The sequence below is a fragment of the Pseudopodoces humilis genome, chromosome 19 (assembly GCF_049639895.1).
Source record: "Pseudopodoces humilis isolate 2021_Gansu_Grassland_sample_001 chromosome 19, ASM4963989v1, whole genome shotgun sequence".
Classification (NCBI taxonomy): domain Eukaryota; kingdom Metazoa; phylum Chordata; class Aves; order Passeriformes; family Paridae; genus Pseudopodoces; species Pseudopodoces humilis.
In genome coordinates, this window is record NC_142218.1 from 1,961,353 (window position 1) to 1,987,254 (window position 25,902).

At 52.3% G+C, this 25,902-nt stretch overlaps 1 protein-coding gene across 1 annotated transcript in view; it reads right to left on the bottom strand.

Annotated features, from left to right (window-relative positions):
- Nucleotides 1-25,902, bottom strand: part of LOC148182789 (uncharacterized) — a 31,720-nt gene continuing 5,818 nt past the window's right edge. The window contains exons 8-13 of the mRNA XM_088064750.1: nt 10,985-11,164; nt 4,124-4,258; nt 3,704-3,847; nt 1,619-1,778; nt 737-1,040; nt 1-121 (exon numbers count right to left, since the gene is read on the bottom strand). Of these exons, the coding sequence (XP_087920876.1) occupies nt 1,668-1,778; nt 3,704-3,847; nt 4,124-4,258; nt 10,985-11,164 (570 nt within the window). The 3' untranslated portion in view covers nt 1-121; nt 737-1,040; nt 1,619-1,667. The remainder of the gene's footprint in view (nt 122-736; nt 1,041-1,618; nt 1,779-3,703; nt 3,848-4,123; nt 4,259-10,984; nt 11,165-25,902) is intronic.

Sequence of the window (25,902 nt, forward strand, 5' to 3'; positions counted from 1 at the left end):
AATTTCCTCCGAAGATATTCCATCTCCTGACGAACAGTCACAGCCTCTTCCTTCAGGGCAGTGGCCACTTCCTTCAGTCCTGTTCTTAGAAAGATTTTCTGGTGTTCTGCCCTCCATATTGCTGCAGGAGGGAAGGGGAAAGAGAAGGGGAAAAGCAAAGCAAAGTAAACTGATGGGCATCCTGCAGAGACAACATTCACTGTTTTCTCTGCTTGCCGTGGTTTGCCAGGCCTTAAGCCCACAAGATCTTCCAAAACTGAGAGAAATGAAGGAAATTTCCAGGCAGAGAAAAAGCAGGAATGGCAGGGGCAAGGGGCAAGGGGAATAGCAAAGTGTGTTTGCTCTTGGCCTTGTGCAGAGTGAGCAATCCAAGAGAGACAAAGCAGCAGGGATGCCTGTGCAGCCCTGCTCCAGAGGGGCCAATAGCCTGGAGGCTCTGGCAGGGCCTGGAGCTGGAGAGAATTTGCCTCAGGCATCCAGCTCCAGCTGCTTAGCACAGACACAGCACCTGAAAGGCACCAGCTGTGTATGGGATCAGCCACAGCAGAGCCAGTTGGCACTGTCAGCCACAGCATCGTTCTCAAGAAAAGGCTTTCACAGGCACTTGGATGGATAAATCTCATACTGGTTGTTTTTCCTGTCTGCCATCTCTGGGCACAGGCCTTTACCTCTGCATGGGATCAGAGATCCCCGCTGGTGGAACAGGATGGGGCAATGGATGGGAGAGGAGTTGTACCTTGCTGAGTTTCCTCCAACAGTGTCTGCAGCTCCTGATTGCAGGCCTTGATTTGGTTGTTGTCAGCCTCAGCCATCCTCAGCTCCATCTCCATGGCCTCACAGTGTATGGCCATGGCCTCTGCTCTTTCCTCAGAGCTCTGGAGCCTCAGACGCAGCTCAGACACCTCAGCCTCCAGCACATGCACAGCGTCCCTCAAGCTCTGTTCTCCTGCTCGGGACTTTTCCAGCTCCTGCAGCAGCTCCTTCTCTCGAGTGTCCTGCTGAGCTGCCTTCTCTGTCACTGCATCCTGCATAGCCTGGATCTGGAAGATGGATGCAGAGAGCCTCAGGGACTGGGCTGCTCCTGAGGCAGCAGAGCGGGCAGTAGGGAGAGCATTGAAGGAGAAATGACTTCAGGCAGAAATACACCAGAAACAGAAGGTGCAGAACCAAGGATTCCAGTGGAGACAAAGGTAGAGAAAACAGGGAAAGGGAGGCAAGAGGCACCATTGAGGCTGCAGCTCTGAACACGGGCTGAACTGGCTGTGGTGGAAGTGCCCTGCCCAGCCTGCCATAGCCACGTCTGTGTCCCCACATTGCTCAGTGCCTGGCACAGGCAGCAATCCTGTCAGGGACAGCACTGCTAACAGAGGGACAGAGAAGCTCCAGAGGAGTGTGCTGCTGCTTCTCCTCCCAGATTTCCTGCTGGGACCCAGGAGAGAATGGGAGAAAACATCGGCAGCAGACACCAGATCCAGCCTTGGCCTGAGGGTGCAGCCACAGCAGCCCTGGGCAGAACACGGCGGCAGTGGATGCTGCTGGGAGGGGAAAGAGGTTGGGGCCCCCATGCCAAAGGTGGTGTTGTGTGTCCCTGGAGAAGAGGATGGAGTGCACAGCTTACCTGGGTGTTGAGCTCCTGCAGTTGTCCTGCACGGCTTGAAGAGAGGTGTTCAGCCTGCTGAAGAGCAGAATGAAACTGAGACAGCTGATTGTTCAGTGCCACGTTCTTTTCTTCCAGCTCTGTGAGGTGCATATTCCTTTCCTCCAGAGACTGAATCAGCCTAGAAGGGAAGCATGCAACTCATTACTAATGGTATCACATTTTATAAACTCCTATGATTTGCACCATCTTGGAGAAAACTGCTCTGTCCGATGAGGTTTGTCTAAACAACTTGGCTGTTTGTTCCCCCTGCAGTCACAGCCCAGCATGTGCCCACTCTGCTTTTGTTCCTGAAAGAACAGGGAGTTCCTGCCTACATGGCCTACCTTCTATTTGAGATGGGAATGTGAATACAAACCTAACAAAGTCCTGCAATGAAGACATTAGGGGAGAGGGAGAATTTTCTTCTGACTAACCAGGCTCCAAGGGGAAGAGGTTTGGTCAACATGGAAGAGACATTTCCTTCCCCCATCTTGTATGTCCAGGTGGGAGGAGCAGCACCCTACAGCCAGGGGATGTCTGGGAAGTTCCCTGAGATTTACCAGCACCCATCCTACTTTCAGCTGGAGGAACAAAGGCCCAAGGCAGAAGTGGCAACAGAGGCTTGGAGCTCAAGCTGATGGAAGATGCAGAAACCTCCAGGCAAGCAAGAGTGCTCTGCCTTTCCTTTGTCTTCTTCTTGGAAGAAGAATCCTGTGGCACTGAAGACTGGCTTGACTTGATCAGCTGGAGGAGCCCCCCTAACCTTGCTCAGGTTTCTTGCATTCTTTGCACAGTCAGTAACACCTGTGAGTGTGGAGGGTGGCAGGGACCCTGCTTGAGCCCCTCCAGGCACTGGGGGGCATTTTATCAGGAACAATGCACCAGAGACATTCTTGTTTCTCGGGTGCCTCCCAGGGCAATCTCCCAGGGCTGGATCAGCACCCTAAGAAGGTTCAGCCCAGCAAAGGCATCAGATGCCAGGCTGATCAGATCCCAAAGGATTCAAGTTACAGCAGCCAAGGTGGAGCTGATGGATGTAGCCAGCTCTTTACACTGCAGCTCCAGCACTGTTAACACACCCACCTAACCTAACCTAACAGCACAACACTCCCTAGAGGGAAAGAGCTACCCCAAAAGCCTTTGTCTTCAGAAAAAAACTAACTGAAGGCTTAAAATGTTAGAGAATGAACACAACATACAGATCATGAGACGTGTCTTCATGGAGAGTTCAGAATCTGCCACTTAGGAAATGCTGCCAGAGCCCCAGGCAGGTGCAAAGATGGCAAAGAGGGAATGCATTCACCACATTGCAGAGTCCCACAGGCTTTCATTCACCTGTCATTTTCTCTCTTTAGGGAAGTTGCAAAAGCATGCAGTTCTGAATTTTGCATTGCCACTTCTTCCCATTGATTCCATTCCCTCTCCATTATCTGTAGCTGTACTTGGAGCTCCTTCTTCTCTTGTTCTGCCCCCTCCAGCCTCTTCTGGATGTTTTCAGTCTCCAGCATCTTCTGCCGTAACTGTTCCTGCGCCTCACTCACATCGTGCTGGGCTCTCTGGACTGTGCTTTCCAGGAACTCTCGGGAGGCTGCCAGCTGAGATGTCAACTCTTCCACCTCCAGTCAAACAGAACAAAGCAGTCAGAGGTGACAGCCACAGCCTGCTACTGTCAGCCACAGTAGAGGCCATGAGGAAAGGGAAAGGACAACTTTCCATTTCTCCCTGTCCTGAAAGCACCAGATTCACAATGGATATGGACAACAAGTCTCTCTAAGTGGCCCGCTATGGGCACCTAAAACAGCACCTCCCAAACCAAGAAGAGGCCAGCAGGAGTCCATGCTGATGGTTGCTGGCCAACAGCCCAGAGGACTGGCCCAGCTGTCCAGGAGGCAGCAGCTGAGATTCAGTAGAGCACTGAGTGTCCTCCAGAGCAGCTGCCATGGAGCCCCCACAGCATGAGGCAGCCCCAGGGATCAGCCCATCAGCTGCTGCTCTGCCATGGAAAAGCAAGAAGGCTGCGGAGTCCTCCCTGGGTGACTGCAGTGCCACTGCTGTTTCACTCACCTGCTTTTGTACAGCATCCCTCTGCTCAAGGAGGACATTCATCGCCTCTCTGATGCTCTGAAGCTCTTCATTGTGCCTCCTCTGCTCTGCCTGGATTTCAGTATGAGCTTCCTGCAGCTCAGCTTGCAGCTTTGCCTTGATGGTCTGGCAACAAAATGCAGAACAAATTCTTGGGACCTGCCCTCAGGCTCAGATTTTTGCACTTGCTGTCTCGAAATCCCATTTATTCAGCTACTCCTTCTGGCTTCTCGACCCAGCTCTACTTGCACTGCAAGCCCTCCTTCCTGGGGCTGAGCTCTGGAGCTTACCAGGCTCTGTGCTCCCACAGCCTGAGGCAGCCCTTGCCCCCTCAGTCCCAAGAGCTGCCTTTTGTGCCCTTGTCCCTGCCCTGCACTCCATTCCCTGCCTACTCAGACTTACCTGTCCCTTGTCTTGCTGCTCTTTCACCTCCTGCCTGAGCTGCTGGACCTGCTGGCACGCTTGGCTTAGATCTCCCTGAGTTTGGACCAGTGCCTCTGTTAAAGCCCTCTTTTCATTCTGCTCTTCCTGCAGCACCTGCACAGAAGCAAAGAGCAGAGGGTTTCACACTTGCCTGCAACATCTGTGTGGCAAGAGGCAAAGACGGATGGGCTCACGCGCCCTCAGAGCACTTGGCTGCTGCTCCCCTGGGCCACTGTCTGCCCTGGGGAGCCACAGCTGCCCAGGAAGTGACTTAAAACACAGCCCAGAAGACATCTCTGGGTTCCTCTTCAGAAATACTCCAGACAAGTAATTAAACAAATTTTTCTCATCCTTCTCAGCATTCCTCAGGAGCCCTGTGCAGAGCCAGCCAGTGCCACCTCGCAGGCAGCAGAGGACAAGGAGCACCTGTGCTCTGGGCTCAAAGGTTCACAGCATCTGCCCTATGCAGCTCTGATACCCTGGGCTGCAAAAGCCTCTGCCACTGTTACCTTGGAGCTGCTGTGTCAGGCCCTGCTGCCTTGCCTGGGACCTGACAGCTCCTTGCCAACAAACATCCCTACTCCAAACGCGATGTTGTGACCCAAAAATACTGCATCTTCCACATCTGCCAATACAATTTACTCTAAGCACCAGCAGTGCAGCTGCTGCTGCTCAGATCTCCTGGTACAAAACTCTGCTGGGTTTAGTCCATCGCCCTGCTCACCTGCTCCATTCCTTCCCACACCAAATCCAAATCCCCACGTGTTGCCATGATCTTGTGTGGGCACAGGAGAAGCAGCTCCCCATGCCCAGCATTTGGCCTGCAGCTGATTTGAACAGCAAACTCCAGAGCTGAAGCAGTCATTCTGGGCGTGCCAGGAAACAATCTGGCAGTCAATGGTCTCTGGCTGGGGCCAGGCAGACAGACAAGGCTGCCTGCTGCAGCCTGGGCTGCTTTGGCCAAGCAGGCCTGGACTGACAGGGATATAGAGTCCCACTTCTTTATGGGAAACGTCACTGGAATTCTTCAGGGACATTGGAGTGGACTGAAGGTCAGTGCCTCTGCCTACCTGGAGATGAGACTGGCCCATGCAGTTGTCAGGAGATTTTCTCTGCAGGATTACAAAGTTTTTCTTCAGAGTGCCTTTGGCCATTTCGCTCTTCCTCAGTGCAGAAATCTGCAGTTGTCCATTCTCTGTCCCTTTGATTTCTTCTGTTCCTCTCTTCTTCAAGGCAGCAGCAGTCCCATGGTCCAACTCTTCTTGCATGTCTTCCCTCTCCACTTCCAGTTCCTGGGTTATCTTCTTCCGTCTTTGGATGTCAGGTGCACCCATTTCCTTCTTCATTTCCAGATCTCTCAGCTGCTGTTGGTACAATTCCCGTTCATGCTGCCAAAACAGGGAGAAGAAGACTCACTCATTGCCTCTCTTGGTTTGCTTCTCATACCAGATCTGGACTCCTGCTGCAGGGGCAGGCACGTGCTGCCCCTCTCTCTCTCTCTGCCTCTCGGGCTGCTGCAGACCTTGGCTGGGCCCCCCTTGACGCTGCCTCTTTCCCAGCTCGCTCAGCCCATCCCAGCTTCCTTTCTGCCCTTCCCCGACCTCTGGCAGCTCCACTCCCGTGTTCCTTTGGGCACGAGCTGCCAGAACTGCAGCCAGGATCTCAAGTCAATGCTAAGCAGGATTTAGGCAGTGCCATGAGGATGTGCTGTCCATCAGGAAGGAAGGAGAGCAAACACCCTCAGCTTTTCATTCCAAGGCCTTGGGGCAACAGGAGTGCTTTTCCAACACTCCTGTGTAGAGTTTCCAGGGCAGCATCCCCGAGAGCCCCACTGCCCTCTCTTGCAGCACCAATGGCCAGATCAGTCTGTCATTCCCTGCTGCCACTCAGGACGAGTTCTCCCCTTGCAGGCACACGTCCTGATCTGCATCAGCACTTGGCTTTCCTCTCTTCTCTCCCCACTGCCTGCTCTCACATGGCCAAGGCCAAACACCTTTCAATTAACAGCAAACTTGGTCTTCTCACCCCTCCTGCCAGCTCCAGATATTTAGAAATCTGAACATGGATTTGGACACCAGACATTGCCCAAACCATGCAATGTCAATAGAGACAGTGTGGACATGGAGAACTAAAGCTTCCAGGGCACGGAACTCCAGCATGGAGGAAAATCAGCAGCCTCAGTGCTAACTGGCTTTGACATGGCTACAACATCATTTCCTCCTTATTCAGAAGAATGCAATTAGGAAAGGTAAACTGGAAAAAGGTGCTCCTTAGAACTGGTAACACAGGGTGCAAACATAGCTGGGAAATGGCCCTTTGTGGCATCTGCCATTCTCACCAGAAAATCCTTCCTTTCCTTCTCCTGGCTCTCCAATTTCCTCTGCAGTGATTCCATCTCCTGACGAAGTGTCACAGCCTCTTCCTTCAAGGCAGTTTCTAGAGAGGTCTTCTGCTGTTCTGCCCTCCATACTGCTGCAGGAGGGAAAGGGAAAGAGAAGGGGAAAAGCAAAGTAAAGCAAACTGATGGACACCCTGCAGAGACAACAGCACTGTCTTCTCTGCCTGACTGGGTTTGCCAGGCCCTAAACCTCCAAGAGCTCCCGAAACTTACAGAAATGAAGGAAACTTCCAGGCAGAGAAAAAAGCAGGAATGGCAGGGGCAAGGTTCACAGGAATAGCAAAGTGTGTTTGCTCTTGGCCTTGTGCAGAGTGAACAATCCAAGAGAGACAAAGCAGCAGGGATGCCTGTGCAGCCCTGCTCCAGAGGGGCCAATAGCCTGGAGGCTTGGCAGGGCCTGGAGCAGGAGAGAATTTGCCTCAGGCATCCAGCTCCAGCTGCTTAGCACAGACACAGCACCTGAAAGGCACCAGCTGTGTATGGGATCAGCCACAGCAGAGCCAGTTGGCACTGCCAGCCACAGCATCGTTCTCAAGAAAAGGCTTTCACAGGCACTTGGATGGATAAATCTCATACTGGTTGTTTTTCCTGTCTGCCATCTCTGGGCACAGGCCTTTACCTCTGCATGGGATCAGAGATCCCCGCTGGTGGAACAGGATGGGGCAATGGATGGGAGAGAAGTTGTACCTTGCTGAGTTTCCTCCAACAGTGTCTGCAGCTCCTGATTGCAGGCCTTGATTTGGTTGTTGTCAGCCTCAGCCATCCTCAGCTCCATCTCCATGGCCTCACAGTGTGTGGCCATGGCCTCTGCTCTTTCCTCAGAGCTCTGGAGCCTCAGACGCAGCTCAGACACCTCAGCCTCCAGCACATGCACAGCGTCCCTCAAGCTCTGTTCTCCTGCTCGGGACTTTTCCAGCTCCTGCAGCAGCTCCTTCTCTCGAGTGTCCTGCTGAGCTGCCTTCTCTGTCACTGCATCCTGCATAGCCTGGATCTGGAAGATGGATGCAGAGAGCCTCAGGGACTGGGCTGCTCCTGAGGCAGCAGAGCGGGCAGTAGGGAGAGCATTGATGGAGAAATGACTTCAGGCAGAAATACACCAGAAACAGAAGGTGCCGAACCAAGGATTCCAGTGGAGACAAAGGTAGAGAAAACAGGGAAAGGGAGGCAAGGGACACCCTTGAGGCTGCAGCTCTGAACACGGGCTGAACTGGCTGTGGTGGAAGTGCCCTGCCCAGCCTGCCATAGCCACGTCTGTGTCCCCACATTGCTCAGTGCCTGGCACAGGCAGCAATCCTGTTGTTGCCATTTAGTTCAATAAACTGTATTAGTTAGCATTAGTTTGACATTAGTAGTAGTTATGCTAAGGCTTGGTAGGCCACATGTAACCTGCAGATGAACTATACGGCAGATATTGCAATGTAAGCAGTGTAACTAGGAGATAATCTAGGAATGTACTTTTGGCAAAGTTTAAATGTCAGAGAGATAATCGTACCAGGTAGTGAGAGAGAATTAAGAAATTATGATGATGAAGAAATCGTGTAGAAAACATATAAAAACCCTGTGATTTTTCTGTGAAATGGGGCTCTGTCTTTGGACGCTAGTCCACAGGCTCCCGGGCCCTCAATAAAGCACCGCATAAACGACTTCGGTTGTTTGTGTTTTCTTCGGATCGGGCAACACTGTCAGGGACAGCACTGCTAACAGAGGGACAGAGAAGCTCCAGAGGAGTGTGCTGCTGCTTCTCCTCCCAGATTTCCTGCTGGGACCCAGGAGAGAATGGGAGAAAACATCGGCAGCAGACACCAGATCCAGCCTTGGCCTGAGGGTGCAGCCGCAGCAGCCCTGGGCAGAACACGGCGGCAGTGGATGCTGCTGGGAGGGGAAAGAGGTTGGGGCCCCCATGCCAAAGGTGGTGTTGTGTGTCCCTGGAGAAGAGGATGGAGTGCACAGCTTACCTGGGTGTTGAGCTCCTGCAGTTGTCCTGCACGGCTTGAAGAGAGGTGTTCAGCCTGCTGAAGAGCAGAATGAAACTGAGACAGCTCATTGTTCAGTGCCACGTTCTTTTCTTCCAGCTCTGTGAGGTGCATATTCCTTTCCTCCAGAGACTGAATCAGCCTAGAAGGGAAGCATGCAACTCATTACTAATGGTATCACATTTTATAAACTCCTATGATTTGCACCACCTTGGAGAAAACTGCTCTGTCCGATGAGGTTTGTCTAAACAACTTGGCTGTTTGTTCCCCCTGCAGTCACAGCCCAGCATGTGCCCACTCTGCTTTTGTTCCTGAAAGAACAGGGAGCTCCTGCCTACATGGCCTACCTTCTATTTGAGATGGGAATGTGAATACAAACCTAACAAAGTCCTGCAATGAAGACATTAGGGGAGAGGGAGAATTTTCTTCTGACTAACCAGGCTCCAAGGGGAAGAGGTTTGGTCAACATGGAAGAGACATTTCCTTCCCCCATCTTGTATGTCCAGGTGGGAGGAGCAGCACCCTACAGCCAGGGGATGTCTGGGAAGTTCCCTGAGATTTACCAGCACCCATCCTACTTTCAGCTGGAGGAACAAAGGCCCAAGGCAGAAGTGGCAACAGAGGCTTGGAGCTCAAGCTGATGGAAGATGCAGAAACCTCCAGGCAAGCAAGAGTGCTCTGCCTTTCCTTTGTCTTCTTCTTGGAAGAAGAATCCTGTGGCACTGAAGACTGGCTTGACTTGATCAGCTGGAGGAGCCCCCCTAACCTTGCTCAGGTTTCTTGCATTCTTTGCACAGTCAGTAACACCTGTGAGTGTGGAGGGTGGCAGGGACCCTGCTTGAGCCCCTCCAGGCACTGGGGGGCATTTTATCAGGAACAATGCACCAGAGACATTCTTGTTTCTCGGGTGCCTCCCAGGGCAATCTCCCAGGGCTGGATCAGCACCCTAAGAAGGTTCAGCCCAGCAAAGGCATCAGGTGCCAGGCTGATCAGATCCCAAAGGATTCAAGTTACAGCAGCCAAGGTGGAGCTGATGGATGTAGCCAGCTCTTTACACTGCAGCTCCAGCACTGTTAACACACCCACCTAACCTAACACGCAACAGCACAACACTCCCTAGAGGGAAAGAGCTACCCCGAAAGCCTTTGTCTTCAGAAAAAAACTAACTGAAGGCTTAAAATGTTAGAGAATGAACACAACATACAGATCATGAGACGTGTCTTCATGGAGAGTTCAGAATCTGCCACTTAGGAAATGCTGCCAGAGCCCCAGGCAGGTGCAAAGATGGCAAAGAGGGAATGCATTCACCACATTGCAGAGTCCCACAGGCTTTCATTTACCTGTCATTTTCTCTCTTTAGGGAAGTTGCAAAAGCATGCAGTTCTGAATTTTGCATTGCCACTTCTTCCCATTGATTCCATTCCCTCTCCATTATCTGTAGCTGTACTTGGAGCTCCTTCTTCTCTTGTTCTGCCTCCTCCAGCCTCTTCTGGATGTTTTCAGTCTCCAGCATCTTCTGCCGTAACTGTTCCTGGGCCTCACTCACATCTTGCTGGGCTCTCTGGACTGTGCTTTCCAGGAACTCCCGGGAGGCTGCCAGCTGAGATGTCAACTCTTCCACCTCCAGTCAAACAGAACAAAGCAGTCAGAGGCGACAGCCACAGCCTGCTACTGTCAGCCACAGCAGAGGCCATGAGGAAAGGGAAAGGACAACTTTCCATTTCTCCCTGTCCTGAAAGCACCAGATTCACAATGGATATGGACAACTTGGTTAAGTCTCTAAGTGGCCCACTATGAGCACCTGAAAAAGCACCTCCAAAACCAAGGCTAGCAAGAAAAGGCCAGCAGGAGTCCATGCTGATGGTTGCTGGCCAACAGCCCAGAGGACTGGCCCAGCTGTCCAGGAGGCAGCAGCTGAGATTCAGTAGAGCACTGAGTGTCCTCCAGAGCAGCTGCCATGGAGCCCCCACAGCATGAGGCAGCCCCAGGGATCAGCCCATCAGCTGCTGCTCTGCCATGGAAAAGCAAGAAGGCTGCGGAGTCCTCCCTGGGTGACTGCAGTGCCACTGCTGTTTCACTCACCTGATTTTTCTCATTCTTGTCAGCATTCCTGCTATACCCTCCCTGTGCCCACAAAAGAAAAGTCCTACAATCTCACTTTGGCACTGAACACCTACCAGCACACACCAGAAGGGGAGTGGTAAGAGAACAGTGAAGAATCTCTGAGGTATGTTAGAAAAACAGAACACAAGAGCAGCACAAAAATCTCAGCTTAAAGCTGATGTTTCTGCCTGGCTTCCTGTGAGAGGGCTCATTCCTGGTCCCAAAGACAGACCCGATCACCTTTCACCTGCCCAAATTCAATGGAGAAGACATGGAGGACATGCTCCACACAGCCCCCATAGCCTGCCATCTCCACAGCTCCAGCCTTGCAAAAAATTACACCAGTTCTCCCTTCAGAACCATTACCTGTCGCTTGGCATTTTCAAATCTAGTTTGTTCGTCTTGTTGTTGGGCCTGCAGGGTGGCAACTTTCTGCCTCAGCTCAAGCAGCACCTTCTCGTGTTCCCGCTCTCTCTTTGCCTTCTCTTCTTCCCATTGCTCCAGCATCTCCTGTAACTCTGCATGGTGTCTTTCCTGCTCATTTTTCTGAGGAGGGGAGAAAAATTTTCAAGATGAAGTTGCAGGCAAGCTCCTTGCTGAAAGATGTGAAGCTTCATCCATCCCACAAACCCCAACCTGAAAAGACAACAGCACTGGCTTTCTGCACTCCAGAAACCACGTCCTGTCAGGGAATTTAAAAGGAGGCTCAGCAGCTGCAAGAATCACAGCCTCATGGAATCATTTCTGTTGGGAAAAACCTTCACAAGCATTGAGCCCAAGCACTCACAAAAGGAGGTGTCACCTTCCCCTCCCTGATGCCCCAGCCACAAGGACTGAAGGACCAGGGGCCTGTTCCATTGGCTTCCAAGCCAAACCTAATCCCTGTGTGTCAGTCATGGAGGCACAGCAAGAAAGGACCTGAGTTCCCACTCCTGCAGCCAGAAGCACTGATGGCATCTGCTCCATGTTGGCATCTGCTCCACGTTGGCATCTGCTCCGTGGCAGGAGGGACTCAGGGATGATCCTGCCCTGGGCTGTCACACTTTGGGTGGGCACTGCCCAACCTGCTCTGGAACTCGTCTCACGCCCTCACTGGAGCCGTGGCTGCATTTACTGTCCCAGCACCATCCTGGGGGGCTTCACACACCTCCAAGTCTGAGCTGCTGGCTCTGCTGCCCAGCCCAGCAGCAAGAGGCCTCTGGCAGAGGATTGCTGCCCTTTCTCACCCTCAGGCTCTGCTTGTGCTGAACCTTCCCACAGGCCCAGCTTGGACAATTCAGAAGCATATTGTCCCCTACCAGGTCTTGCAGGAGCTTGTTTATTTCCATTTGCTTGGCTGTTCCCTGAAGCCTGAGGCTTTCTTCACACCGATTCTCTGCCTGCAAGAGCTGCTGAGCTCTCTCTTCTTGTTCCTTTCTCCTGAGAGCTCTCTCTGCTTTCAGCTCTCGTTGCAGGAGTTTCACTTGTCCTGCAAACATCACCAACAGCAGGAGTCAGAGTCTTTACTGACTTTACTGACCTCAGGCCCTTTCAGTGCCTCCAGCCCCACCACTCCTCAGAAGCCCTGTGGACAGAAGTGGCTTTACAGGGTGCTGAGCTTCTCTCGGCAGGGGTGGCACCACAACAAAGCACACGAGGTCCTCACCTTCTACCACTGCCTTGGCCTGTGTGACTGTGAGCACTTGAGCCTTCAGATGGTTCCTGCTCATCTCCAGCTGAGATATCTGCTGCTGAGCAGCAGACAGGCTGGATTCCAGGATGTCCTTTGCTGACCTACAAGTTGCAAATACAGAGAGACATGAGCTGCTTGCTCCTGACACCCACAGCTGGTTATTCCAGGACAACAAGGCTCAAGATCCCCACACATCAGTGTGGAAAATGGGTCACATGGAAACTCGTCCAGAGAAGGCACTTTTGTGCCATTTCCATAGCAAAGCAGGGCCCTCTGAGGGAGTGCCCTGGCCTTCCTTATGGCCTGGCACAGCACACACAGCCCAGCCCAACTCGACCTCAACAGCCAAAGCTTCACTTGCTGTTCCTGACCTATGACACTGGGGAGCTGTGCCTGGACAGGATGGGCTGACGAGCAAAGGCTCAGCCTCTGCTCACAGCCCTTCTGTCATCAGCACTTGCAAGCTGCTCTGCAGGGGGACAGAACAGACTCCTGTCCTGCCCGACTCCTGACTTTTTAATACTCTTGAAAATGGACATAAAGGTACATCATCTTCCAGACACCGTGTATTTAAGAGACTTCAGAACTACTTGGCATGGTGCAGAAAAATCTCATGGTCATGGCAGCACTTGTAAAAAATACCAACACCCTTTTGTCTGAACAATAACTACCTGAATTCAGAGACTGCTGTTTAAACTCATGCAAGGTCAAGGAGTAGGCTTGCCACCTTTATTTTAGTGTTGTTGGCTAAGCAGGCAGTAGCCCAAGTGACTTGTCCTTCTTTACAGAGTGAGAGGGACCGTGCAAAGGGACCTTGGTGGGTTTGGCAGGTGGATGCCCATCAACAATCAGCAAGAATCCCCAGAGGTCGTTGAGGATTCCAAAGAGCTTTCCCTGCTGCTCTCTAACCAGCTCCAGCACCTGGCCCACACTTCTCAAGAGTGGGCTTGGAAGCAGAAAGCCTCAAGACTTTCAGCAGGAGCCTCTGGCTTCACCCAGAATGGCAGCAAGCAACAAGGGAAAACATACAGGACTTCCCCTTCTAGAACAAAACACACCCAACGTCCCCAGGTAAGAGCCTGGAATGCTCAAGATGGAGCTTCAGTTCTGAAGACCAGGATCTTGTGAAGCTACTTGGTAAGGAACGAGGGATGTTCAGTGAACCAGGGATGCTCACAAAAAGGAACCAAACGCAAGAGAAACTCGAGGTTTCGCTCAACATCTGCATGGTTTAACTACTAATGAATTCAGGGCTGGGTGGCTTGCTTTTGACTTCCCCCAGGAATGTGCTCAGCAGCACAAACAGGAGCCCAAGGCTCATGAGATCTTTATTGGCTTTAGATGTCAGAAAAATAACCTTCACATTGTGGCATATTTATTTTTATTTGGAGACATTCCCAGTTTTTGTCCATGGATGTAAAAACATCTGAAAGACTCTGCTCCCTGCCTTTACCTGGTCTCTGCCAGCTGCTTGGCAAAGAAAATTTCTATCAGGATCTATTTCAGCACTGGACATTTTCAGGAAGGTTGGGGAAAGCAATTTTGCTCCCTGAAGCACAGGAAAATATACAGGATTTCCCCAGCTAGAACAAAACCCCCATCAAAATGTCACCTCCTCACTTGTTCAGAGCAGCTCTCTGCAACGAGGGGATGCTTGGCAGGGAAGTGGTTCTTGTGGTGAGCAGACATTTAGTGACTGATGGAAGTCTGGCTGATGTGGCCAATGCAGCTGTCTTGGTGCAGCAATTCACACCAACAATACCACTTACTTGTCTTACACAGAGAAGGTGTCTAATGGCCCTTGCTGCTATTCAAGCCAGATGACCAAACCGTGTTTTTGAGCTCTTTTCTTCAAAAGCAAAATCTCTGCTGTGTATTTGCCAAACCTACCACATACCCCAGAACGGAGACTGTCTGAGAGGGACCATCACAAACAAACCCTTCTCTTGCAGCTATCCTGTAACACCCAATCCAAACCTCTCCTGGCACAGCTTGGGGCCGTTTCCTCGTGTCCTGTCCCTTGCTCCCTGGGAGCAGAGCCCAACCCTCAGCTGCTGCACCTTCCTGTCACAGGAAGTTGTAGAGAGCAAGAAGGTGCCCCCTGAGCCTCCTTTTCTCCAGGCTGAGCCCCCCCAGCTCCCTCAGCTGCTCCTTGTCAAACCTGTGCTCCAGACCCTTCCCCAACTCCATTCCCTGCTTCAGAGGCTCTGTGGCTGCCCAAAGCAACAAATTTTGCAGAAGCAGGCAACACTTTGCTGATGAACATGCATATCCCTGGCTAAAAAATGTGTGTGTCATCTTGAGGCAGGTGTGCACAGCAGTGTCCCTGTCTTCTACTGCCAGAAACAGCATCTGGGCTGATCTGGCTGGCACAACTCCCACTCCCACAGGTGCTGCCTAGCAGTGAGGTGTCCAGAGCCATGGTAACATCATCCCTCCTTTGCTCCAGCAGATCCCTCTGAAGCTGCAATTCCTCCAGTGTCTGCCTCTTGACTTCCAGCTCGTTCTGCAATGAGGGGTCTTCTCCCTCCAGTGCAGGCTCCACTGTACAAGAAGGGCCAAGACAAGTTTTCAAGGGAAAACCCGTCCCATTTCCTAAACCAACCTCCATCCTGTCCTGCTGCTGGGCCTTTTCCACCTGGGCTGCTGCTTCCTTCCGCTGCTCGGTGTTCCTTTGACGCAGCCACAAGGCTCCTGGCTCTGGGATTCCGATGCATTGCTGCAGCTTTTCCCTGGACTTCCCAACGTTTTTGCAGCAACTGCAGAGACAAGGCTCAGTCAGAAGAACAAAGAGGCCTCAAGAGTCACCGATCCCATTTCCAGCACTCCAGGCTGGAGCAGGGGGCAGTGGGCTAAGGAAGACCTTGCTCTTTCCCTCCCAAGGAAATCCTCCAGAGGCAAAGGGAAAGGAAGGCAGGATTTTGCCTTCCTTCAGTGAGAAGCAGTGGCTGGGCAGGGGCACGCAAAGAACAGAATTCAGGGAAGTGGTATGGTGAGAAGAAGGAGTCTTCTATTCCAACATGGCTGTGCATGTCCCACACAGCCTTAGGAGTCACAGTAGAGCATGAAAAACCCTGACAGGACTTTGCTCAAGAGCCACACATGGTAGGGCAGGTGATTTCTTCACCCAGGAACCTCTGAACTCCCAGACCTGGAAGCAGATTGCCTCTGGAATGCAGGAGGAGGAGGAGGAGAAGGAAATGCTCACCCTCTGATTTCTTCTATCAAATTCTCCATCTCCTGATAGTGGCTTGTGGGCATTTGGGTTTCTTTGTCCATTTTATCAATACGTTGCTGCAAGCGCCCACAATTCCCTGTGAGTTCCCGAAGCAATCCAAAGGGATGCTGTTTATCTGTGGATGTCAGAGATGAGAGGATGCTGCCAGGATTGTCAGTGTAGATGATGGAATGGGCCATGCTGTCACCGTCGTCTATCAGCGCCTGAAAGCCCACATCCAGCTGTTAGTCAGGCATTCTCTTCCTATTCCAAAGTACCACTGAGATGCCTCTTCTGATCCCACAAGAACCAGTGTCCATTCAGTTTCAAAATCCCAGCCAGCTCAGCACAGTTTACTCACCTCAGGGGCTCGGGAGGATCGTCCCTGGTGAGAAAGTCCTTGAGCTCCCTGCAAGAGCACAGGGAAGAGCACACTCAGACTGCATGCCTGCCCCCAAGGCAGTCACCTCTAAGTGCTTCCCAGCCTGTCCCAGAGAGCAGCAATTCCAGCTGAGCTCTTCCTCCCCTCCTTGGGAATATTTTCAGCCCAGTAGTTTGACAGCAGCACAAACAAACATGCTGAAATGTGTCTCATCATTTCTAAGGACACCAAAATGGGCATTGCCCGGAGACCCATCCAACCTGGCCTTGAACACTCCCAGGGATCCAGTGGCAGCCACAGCTTCCCTGGGCAACCTATGCCAGGGCCCCAGCACCCTGACAGGGCAGAATTCCCTGCAAATATCCTATCCATCCCTGCCCTGTCTCAGTGGGAAGCCATTGTCCCTCGTCCTGTCATTGCAGGCCCCTGCCTTAAGTCGCTGTCCAGCTCTCTTGCAGGCCCTTCCTTCCTGCGTTGATAGGGGCTCTAAGATCACCCTGGAACCTTCTCCCACCTGGACAACCCCAACTCTTGCCTCCTTTGCCCTTGGCACAGGTGCTCCAGATTTTTGGAGCATCTTCTTATTATCCCCATGGCCTCCCCTAGGCCACTGGGGATCATCTCAGAAATGTCTGAGAGAAACCCATGTTTGCCTCTGGGAAGCGCTGAGGCTGCACTGTAAATTAGGCTGAGGGGAAGGCGATGACCCTTGTTTGTGCCCATGGCCTCAATGGTGGGACAAGGATGGAGGAGGAGGAGATGTGGCTGTGCTCTGGGATGGCCAGGTGTCCCCCATTCCCTCCCAGGCCTGACCCCACAGCAAGCACCAAAGCTGCTGGAGCTCTGGAACAGCAACTGTTAAACCCTTGTTATTCCCAAAGGGAACCCTTCCCTGAGGCACAGCCCAGGCCCACCCAGGCCCCTGCAGGGCTTGGCACAAGGAGAGCAGTGGCTTTCTCACTCACCCGTCGTCGCGAGTCCATCCGCTCCTTGGAACGAGCAGTGTCCAGAGTGCAGTGTCCAAAGGCCCTTGGCCTTTGCCGGGTCCAAACCCAAATATTCAAACGTTCTTGGCCTTTGCCCGGTCCAAACCCAAATATTCAAACGTTCTTGGCCTTTGCCCGGTCCAAACCCAAATATTCAAACGTTCTTGGCCTTTGCCGGGTCCAAACCCAAATATTCAAACGTTCTTGGCCTTTGCCCGGTCCAAACCCAAATATTCAAACGTTCTTGGCCTTTGCAGGGTCAATAGCACACGATCCAAGTGCTGTTGGCCGTCGCAAGGTCCAAGCCCAAGCTGGGCAGCTGGGCAGGGACCTGGCTCATAACATGAGTTCCAAGTTGCTGCTCCAGGCAGCACCAGTTTTAAGGCTCAGCATTCTCAAGACCCGCATGCTTTTTTGGGATGCGCTTAGTTCCTGAGTCCCAGGAATTCTTCTGTCTTCCCTGACCAAGGGGAGATGTAAGGAAAAGCCTAAAAAGGTTCTTGGTGTTTCTAAGTATTCATGGAAAGTAAAGCTTTTCCTTTAGAACAGCCACCTGAGGAGGAAAAATGGTGTTTCAGGGACTTTTCAAATTCCTGCACAGAAATGCCTAGAGTTGCAGTGTTTAAGGCTCATTGTTGTAGTATGTTTATTCAGTTCTGTTACAATTGTTAGTATTTCGTCTGTTTGATATGTTCCTGGCTCTCTCCCATTTACTGCTTTGGTTGGTTCCATTTGTCTGTTATGTAAACCCCTCCCAGTTTTTCCGAATGTTCCCCGTCAATCACCTCTACCCTGCCCCAGCTCCCCATCCATCACTGTAAAGCCCACCTCTCCTTCCAGCTCCTTCCATGTATGTCATCCCTTCCTCAAAACACTATTGGTTGTTACGTTGTATTCCCGCCTTCTTTGTATCCCCATTGGTCCCTGCTATTGTAACCTCCTCCCCTTACCCCTCCCTCCGCGAGCTCCCATTGGACCCTGGGCACTGTGGAGCTCGCCCAGAGCTCCGGTGCGGCCGAGAGCAGCGTCAGCTCATAAAATGGACTAAGAATCCTGAGACAGCCACAAGTGCATTTTCTTTGCTCTGCTCTCTGTTTGGTAATATATCGGTAGGTCTTCTTGGCAGAAGAAAAGTCCTGCTGCTTACATCAAAGATTCCTCACTAGGGACAGACCTTCAAGAACCAAATGGATCTGCTTGGAAAAGCTTGGGCAGGTGTTCTTTGCCCTCATCTTTGATAGCGTTTGTCTGTGTCCTAGGGAGGATTTCTGTGCCCCAGTTGACAGGAGCTGCCTTCTGAGCAGGGCACAAATCCTCTGTGCACAAGAGCTGCACCTGCCTTCTCCAGGGCCTGTCTCTCCAGAGACTGATGGCCCAAGGATGTCCCTGCCAAGTCAAGATTCAGAGACTGATGCAGCTTCAAGTCTCTGCTTCCACAAGAGCAGCTCTGGGCTCCTTGAGCACAGCTGCAAAGGAGCAGGACAGCTCCTGGTGAAGGTCTGACAGCCCCTGGCTGGTCCTTGAACAGCTCTCAATGTAGTTCTGCCGGTGCTGTCGGTCTCGGGCCAGCTGTGACTGCAGCAGGGACACCTGAAAGAGGCACAAGGCCCGGCTCAGACAAGCCCACGCTGGCAGCAGCATCCACAGCCCCACGGTACCGGCTGTCAGGGCAGACACAGCCTCCAACTGCAGCCCTCACCAACACTCTGCCCTTGGGGAAGGGGAAAGGAACAGGCTCCCAGACTGGCCCTGAACAGAGCTCAGATGATCAACAAGTCCGGTCCAAGGCTGCCAAACCCTTCCCACGTACATCCCTCAGCCCCCACAGGTCTAGCAGAGAGAGTTCCAACAGCAGTGAGGAACCCAACTCTGATTTCCAAAGGACACATTTGGGCCACTGAGCCCTTGCTCCACAGGCTCCACAGTGCATCAGCAGGAGGGCTACTGCTGCTCCCCTGAGCTGCTGGAGCTTCTTTCAGAAGTTGACCTATTTTGGTGGTCAGACTTGGAGACACTGAACGTAAGGGACTCTGGGGGGAACACTCTCCTAAAAGTTCTGATTCTTCTTCCTTCAGGTTCCACCTGCACATTGGATGGGAGAAAGGGTCACAGAAATCCGTCAGCAAACATGGAGCAAAAGAACCTCTGGACATCAATGCAAGATCTCTGCTCTGAGACCCTGAATTGCACCAGACAACACTGGGGGCAAAAAGCTCTCGCTGGGGGCTGCGCAAGAGAGGCCAGTGTGTGTCCAGGGACACGGGGCCAGGGAGGGAGACAGTGCAGTGAAGGCACCTTTGAGAAAGCCATGGGCTGCCGCAAGAGACAGAACAAACAAAAGGGTGCGCCCACAGCAGGGACAGGGAGAGGCAAGGAAACAAGCAGGGCAGTGCAAAGCACTGCCTGGGCAAACGTGCTGTGTTCCAGAGGAGCCTGAGGCTCTGTGGAGGCACAGAAAGCCCATTTTACCTGCTCAAGGGTTCTCCTGGGCTCAGTGGTTAATTCAGGAGACTCTGTCTTTTCCTCTGCTGATGCAAGCGGTAGCTGAGGTTCCAGCCTGGTCTGTGAGACACGTAACAGCTGCTCCTCTTGTGCTCCAACAGCCTGCTGGGGATTCAGAGGGGAGATGATTGCCTTATTTCAAACACCACAAGAGCTGTCCCTCAGAAATCTCCATCTTGGCAAGCATCCTCGAGGCACCAGCAGTGCAGCTGCTGCTGCTCAGATCTCTTGGTACAAAACTCTGCTGGGTTTAGTCCATCGCCCTGCTCACCTGCTCCATTCCTTCCCACACCAAATCCAAATCCCCACGTGTTGCCATGATCTTGTGTGGGCACAGGAGAAGCAGCTCCCCATGCCCAGCATTTGGCCTGCAGCTGATTTGAACAGCAAACTCCAGAGCTGTAGCAGTCATTCTGGGCGTGCCAGGAAACAATCTGGCAGTCAATGGTCTCTGGCTGGGGCCAGGCAGACAGACAAGGCTGCCTGCTGCAGCCTGGGCTGCTTTGCCCAAGCAGGCCTGGACTGACAGGGATACAGAGTCCCACTTCTTTATGGGAAACGTCACTGGAATTCTTCAGGGACATTGGAGTGGACTGAAGGTCAGTGCCTCTGCCTACCTGGAGATGAGACTGGCCCATGCAGTTGTCAGGAGATTCTCCCTGCAGGATCACTAACTTTTTCTTCAAAGTCCCTTTGGCCACTTCACTCTTCCTCAGTGCAGCACTCAGGAGTCGAGCATTCTCTGTCCCTTTGATTTCTTCTGTTCCTCTTTTCTTCAAGGCAGCAGCAGTCCCATGGTCCAACTCTTTTTGCATGTCTTCCCTCTCCACTTCCAGTTCCTGGGTTATCTTCTTCCGTCTTTGGATGTCAGGTGCACCCATGTCCTTTTCCAGGTCTCTCAGCTGCTGTTGGTACAATTCCCGTTCATGCTGCCAAAACAGGGAGAAGAAGACTCACTCATTGCCTCTCTTGGTTTGCTTCTCATACCAGATCTGGACTCCTGCTGCAGGGGCAGGCACGTGCTGCCCCTCTCTCTCTCTCTCTGCCTCTCGGGCTGCTGCAGACCTTGGCTGGGCCCCCCTTGACGCTGCCTCTTTCCCAGCTCGCTCAGCCCATCCCAGCTTCCTTTCTGCCCTTCCCCGACCTCTGGCAGCTCCACTCCCGTGTTCCTTTGGGCACGAGCTGCCAGAACTGCAGCCAGGATCTCAAGTCAATGCTAAGCAGGATTTAGGCAGTGCCATGAGGATGTGCTCTCCATCAGGAAGGAATGAGAGCAAACACCCTCAGCTTTTCATTCCAAGGCCTTGGGGCAACAGGAGTGCTTTTCCAACACTCCTGTGTAGAGTTTCCAGGGCAGCATCCCCGAGAGCCCCACTGCCCTCTCTTGCAGCACCAATGGCCAGATCAGTCTGTCATTCCCTGCTGCCACTCAGGACGAGTTCTCCCCTTGCAGGCACACGTCCTGATCTGCATCAGCACTTGGCTTTCCTCTCTTCTCTCCCCACTGCCTGCTCTCACATGGCCAAGGCCAAACACCTTTCAATTAACAGCAAACTTGGTCTTCTCACCCCTCCTGCCAGCTCCAGATATTTAGAAATCTGAACAAGGATTTGGACACCAGAAATTGCCCAAACCATGCAATGTCAATAGAGACAGTGTGGACATGGAGAACTAAAGCTTCCAGGGCACGGAACTCCAGCATGGAGGAAAATCAGCAGCCTCAGTGCTAACTGGCTTTGACATGGCTACAACATCATTTCCTCCTTATTCAGAAGAATGCAATTAGGAAAGTTAAACTGGAAAAAGGTGCTCCTTAGAACTGGTAACACCAGGTGCAAACATAGCTGGGAAATGGCCCTTTGTGGCATCTGCCATTCTCACCAGAAAATCCTTCCTTTCCTTCTCCTGGCCCTCCAATTTCCTCCGAAGATATTCCATCTCCTGACGAACAGTCACAGCCTCTTCCTTCAGGGCAGTGGCCACTTCCTTCAGTCCTGTTCTTAGAAAGATTTTCTGGTGTTCTGCCCTCCATATTGCTGCAGGAGGGAAAGGGAAAGAGAAGGGGAAAAGCAAAGCAAAGTAAACTGATGGGCATCCTGCAGAGACAACATTCACTGTTTTCTCTGCTTGCCGTGGTTTGCCAGGCCTTAAGCCCACAAGATCTTCCAAAACTGAGAGAAATGAAGGAAATTTCCAGGCAGAGAAAAAAGCAGGAATGGCAGGGGCAAGGGGAATAGCAAAGTGTGTTTGCTCTTGGCCTTGTGCAGAGTGAACAATCCAAGAGAGACAAAGCAGCAGGGATGCCTGTGCAGCCCTGCTCCAGAGGGGCCAATAGCCTGGAGGCTCTGGCAGGGCCTGGAGCTGGAGAGAATTTGCCTCAGGCATCCAGCTCCAGCTGCTTAGCACAGACACAGCACCTGAAAGGCACCAGCTGTGTATGGGATCAGCCACAGCAGAGCCAGTTGGCACTGCCAGCCACAGCATCGTTCTCAAGAAAAGGCTTTCACAGGCACTTGGATGGATAAATCTCATACTGGTTGTTTTTCCTGTCTGCCATCTCTGGGCACAGGCCTTTACCTCTGCATGGGATCAGAGATCCCCGCTGGTGGAACAGGATGGGGCAATGGATGGGAGAGGAGTTGTACCTTGCTGAGTTTCCTCCAACAGTGTCTGCAGCTCCTGATTGCAGGCCTTGATTTGGTTGTTGTCAGCCTCAGCCATCCTCAGCTCCATCTCCATGGCCTCACAGTGTATGGCCATGGCCTCTGCTCTTTCCTCAGAGCTCTGGAGCCTCAGACGCAGCTCAGACACCTCAGCCTCCAGCACATGCACAGCGTCCCTCAAGCTCTGTTCTCCTGCTCGGGACTTTTCCAGCTCCTGCAGCAGCTCCTTCTCTCGAGTGTCCTGCTGAGCTGCCTTCTCTGTCACTGCATCCTGCAGGGCCCCTGTCTGGAAGATGGATGCAGAGAGCCTCAGGGACTGGGCTGCTCCTGAGGCAGCAGAGCGGGCAGTAGGGAGAGCATTGAAGGAGAAATGACTTCAGGCAGAAATACACCAGAAACAGAAGGTGCAGAACCAAGGATTCCAGTGGAGACAAAGGTAGAGAAAACAGGGAAAGGGAGGCAAGAGGCACCATTGAGGCTGCAGCTCTGAACACGGGCTGAACTGGCTGTGGTGGAAGTGCCCTGCCCAGCCTGCCATAGCCACGTCTGTGTCCCCACATTGCTCAGTGCCTGGCACAGGCAGCAATCCTGTCAGGGACAGCACTGCTAACAGAGGGACAGAGAAGCTCCAGAGGAGTGTGCTGCTGCTTCTCCTCCCAGATTTCCTGCTGGGACCCAGGAGAGAATGGGAGAAAACATCGGCAGCAGACACCAGATCCAGCCTTGGCCTGAGGGTGCAGCCGCAGCAGCCCTGGGCAGAACACGGCGGCAGTGGATGCTGCTGGGAGGGGAAAGAGGTTGGGGCCCCCATGCCAAAGGTGGTGTTGTGTGTCCCTGGAGAAGAGGATGGAGTGCACAGCTTACCTGGGTGTTGAGCTCCTGCAGTTGTCCTGCACGGCTTGAAGAGAGGTGTTCAGCCTGCTGAAGAGCAGAATGAAACTGAGACAGCTGATTGTTCAGTGCCACGTTCTTTTCTTCCAGCTCTGTGAGGTGCATATTCCTTTCCTCCAGAGACTGAATCAGCCTAGAAGGGAAGCATGCAACTCATTACTAATGGTATCACATTTTATAAACTCCTATGATTTGCACCATCTTGGAGAAAACTGCTCTGTCCGATGAGGTTTGTCTAAACAACTTGGCTGTTTGTTCCCCCTGCAGTCACAGCCCAGCATGTGCCCACTCTGCTTTTGTTCCTGAAAGAACAGGGAGCTCCTGCCTACATGGCCTACCTTCTATTTGAGATGGGAATGTGAATACAAACCTAACAAAGTCCTGCAATGAAGACATTAGGGGAGAGGGAGAATTTTCTTCTGACTAACCAGGCTCCAAGGGGAAGAGGTTTGGTCAACATGGAAGAGACATTTCCTTCCCCCATCTTGTATGTCCAGGTGGGAGGAGCAGCACCCTACAGCCAGGGGATGTCTGGGAAGTTCCCTGAGATTTACCAGCACCCATCCTACTTTCAGCTGGAGGAACAAAGGCCCAAGGCAGAAGTGGCAACAGAGGCTTGGAGCTCAAGCTGATGGAAGATGCAGAAACCTCCAGGCAAGCAAGAGTGCTCTGCCTTTCCTTTGTCTTCTTCTTGGAAGAAGAATCCTGTGGCACTGAAGACTGGCTTGACTTGATCAGCTGGAGGAGCCCCCCTAACCTTGCTCAGGTTTCTTGCATTCTTTGCACAGTCAGTAACACCTGTGAGTGTGGAGGGTGGCAGGGACCCTGCTTGAGCCCCTCCAGGCACCGGGGGGCATTTTATCAGGAACAATGCACCAGAGACATTCTTGTTTCTCGGGTGCCTCCCAGGGCAATCTCCCAGGGCTGGATCAGCACCCTAAGAAGGTTCAGCCCAGCAAAGGCATCAGATGCCAGGCTGATCAGATCCCAAAGGATTCAAGTTACAGCAGCCAAGGTGGAGCTGATGGATGTAGCCAGCTCTTTACACTGCAGCTCCAGCACTGTTAACACACCCACCTAACCTAACCTAACAGCACAACACTCCCTAGAGGGAAAGAGCTACCCCAAAAGCCTTTGTCTTCAGAAAAAAACTAACTGAAGGCTTAAAATGTTAGAGAATGAACACAACATACAGATCATGAGACGTGTCTTCATGGAGAGTTCAGAATCTGCCACTTAGGAAATGCTGCCAGAGCCCCAGGCAGGTGCAAAGATGGCAAAGAGGGAATGCATTCACCACATTGCAGAGTCCCACAGGCTTTCATTCACCTGTCATTTTCTCTCTTTAGGGAAGTTGCAAAAGCATGCAGTTCTGAATTTTGCATTGCCACTTCTTCCCATTGATTCCATTCCCTCTCCATTATCTGTAGCTGTACTTGGAGCTCCTTCTTCTCTTGTTCTGCCTCCTCCAGCCTCTTCTGGATGTTTTCAGTCTCCAGCATCTTCTGCCGTGACTCTTCCTGCGCCTCACTCACATCGTGCTGGGCTCTCTGGACTGTGCTTTCCAGGAACTCTCGGGAGGCTGCCAGCTGAGATGTCAACTCTTCCACCTCCAGTCAAACAGAACAAAGCAGTCAGAGGTGACAGCCACAGCCTGCTACTGTCAGCCACAGTAGAGGCCATGAGGAAAGGGAAAGGACAACTTTCCATTTCTCCCTGTCCTGAAAGCACCAGATTCACAATGGATATGGACAACAAGTCTCTCTAAGTGGCCCGCTATGGGCACCTAAAACAGCACCTCCCAAACCAAGAAGAGGCCAGCAGGAGTCCATGCTGATGGTTGCTGGCCAACAGCCCAGAGGACTGGCCCAGCTGTCCAGGAGGCAGCAGCTGAGATTCAGTAGAGCACTGAGTGTCCTCCAGAGCAGCTGCCATGGAGCCCCCACAGCATGAGGCAGCCCCAGGGATCAGCCCATCAGCTGCTGCTCTGCCATGGAAAAGCAAGAAGGCTGCGGAGTCCTCCCTGGGTGACTGCAGTGCCACTGCTGTTTCACTCACCTGATTTTTCTCATTCTTGTCAGCATTCCTGCTACACCCTCCCTGTGCCCACAAAAGAAAAGTCCTACAATCTCACTTTGGCACTGAACACCTACCAGCACACACCAGAAGGGGAGTGGTAAGAGAACAGTGAAGAATCTCTGAGGTATGTTAGAAAAACAGAACACAAGAGCAGCACAAAAATCTCAGCTTAAAGCTGATGTTTCTGCCTGGCTTCCTGTGAGAGGGCTCATTCCTGGTCCCAAAGACAGACCCGATCACCTTTCACCTGCCCAAATTCAATGGAGAAGACATGGAGGACATGCTCCACACAGCCCCCATAGCCTGCCATCTCCACAGCTCCAGCCTTGCAAAAAATTACACCAGTTCTCCCTTCAGAACCATTACCTGTCGCTTGGCATTTTCAAATCTAGTTTGTTCGTCTTGTTGTTGGGCCTGCAGGGTGGCAACTTTCTGCCTCAGCTCAAGCAGCACCTTCTCGTGTTCCCGCTCTCTCTTTGCCTTCTCTTCTTCCCATTGCTCCAGCATCTCCTGTAACTCTGCACAGTGTCTTTCTTGCTCATTTTTCTGAGGAGGGGAGAAAAATTTTCAAGATGAAGTTGCAGGCAAGCTCCTTGCTGAAAGATGTGAAGCTTCATCCATCCCACAAACCCCAACCTGAAAAGACAACAGCACTGGCTTTCTGCACTCCAGAAACCACGTCCTGTCAGGGAATTTAAAAGGAGGCTCAGCAGCTGCAAGAATCACAGCCTCATGGAATCATTTCTGTTGGGAAAAACCTTCACAAACATTGAGCCCAAGCACTCACAAAAGGAGGTGTCACCTTCCCCTCCCTGATGCCCCAGCCACAAGGACTGAAGGACCAGGAGCCTGTTCCATTGGCTTCCAAGCCAAACCTAATCCCTGTGTCACT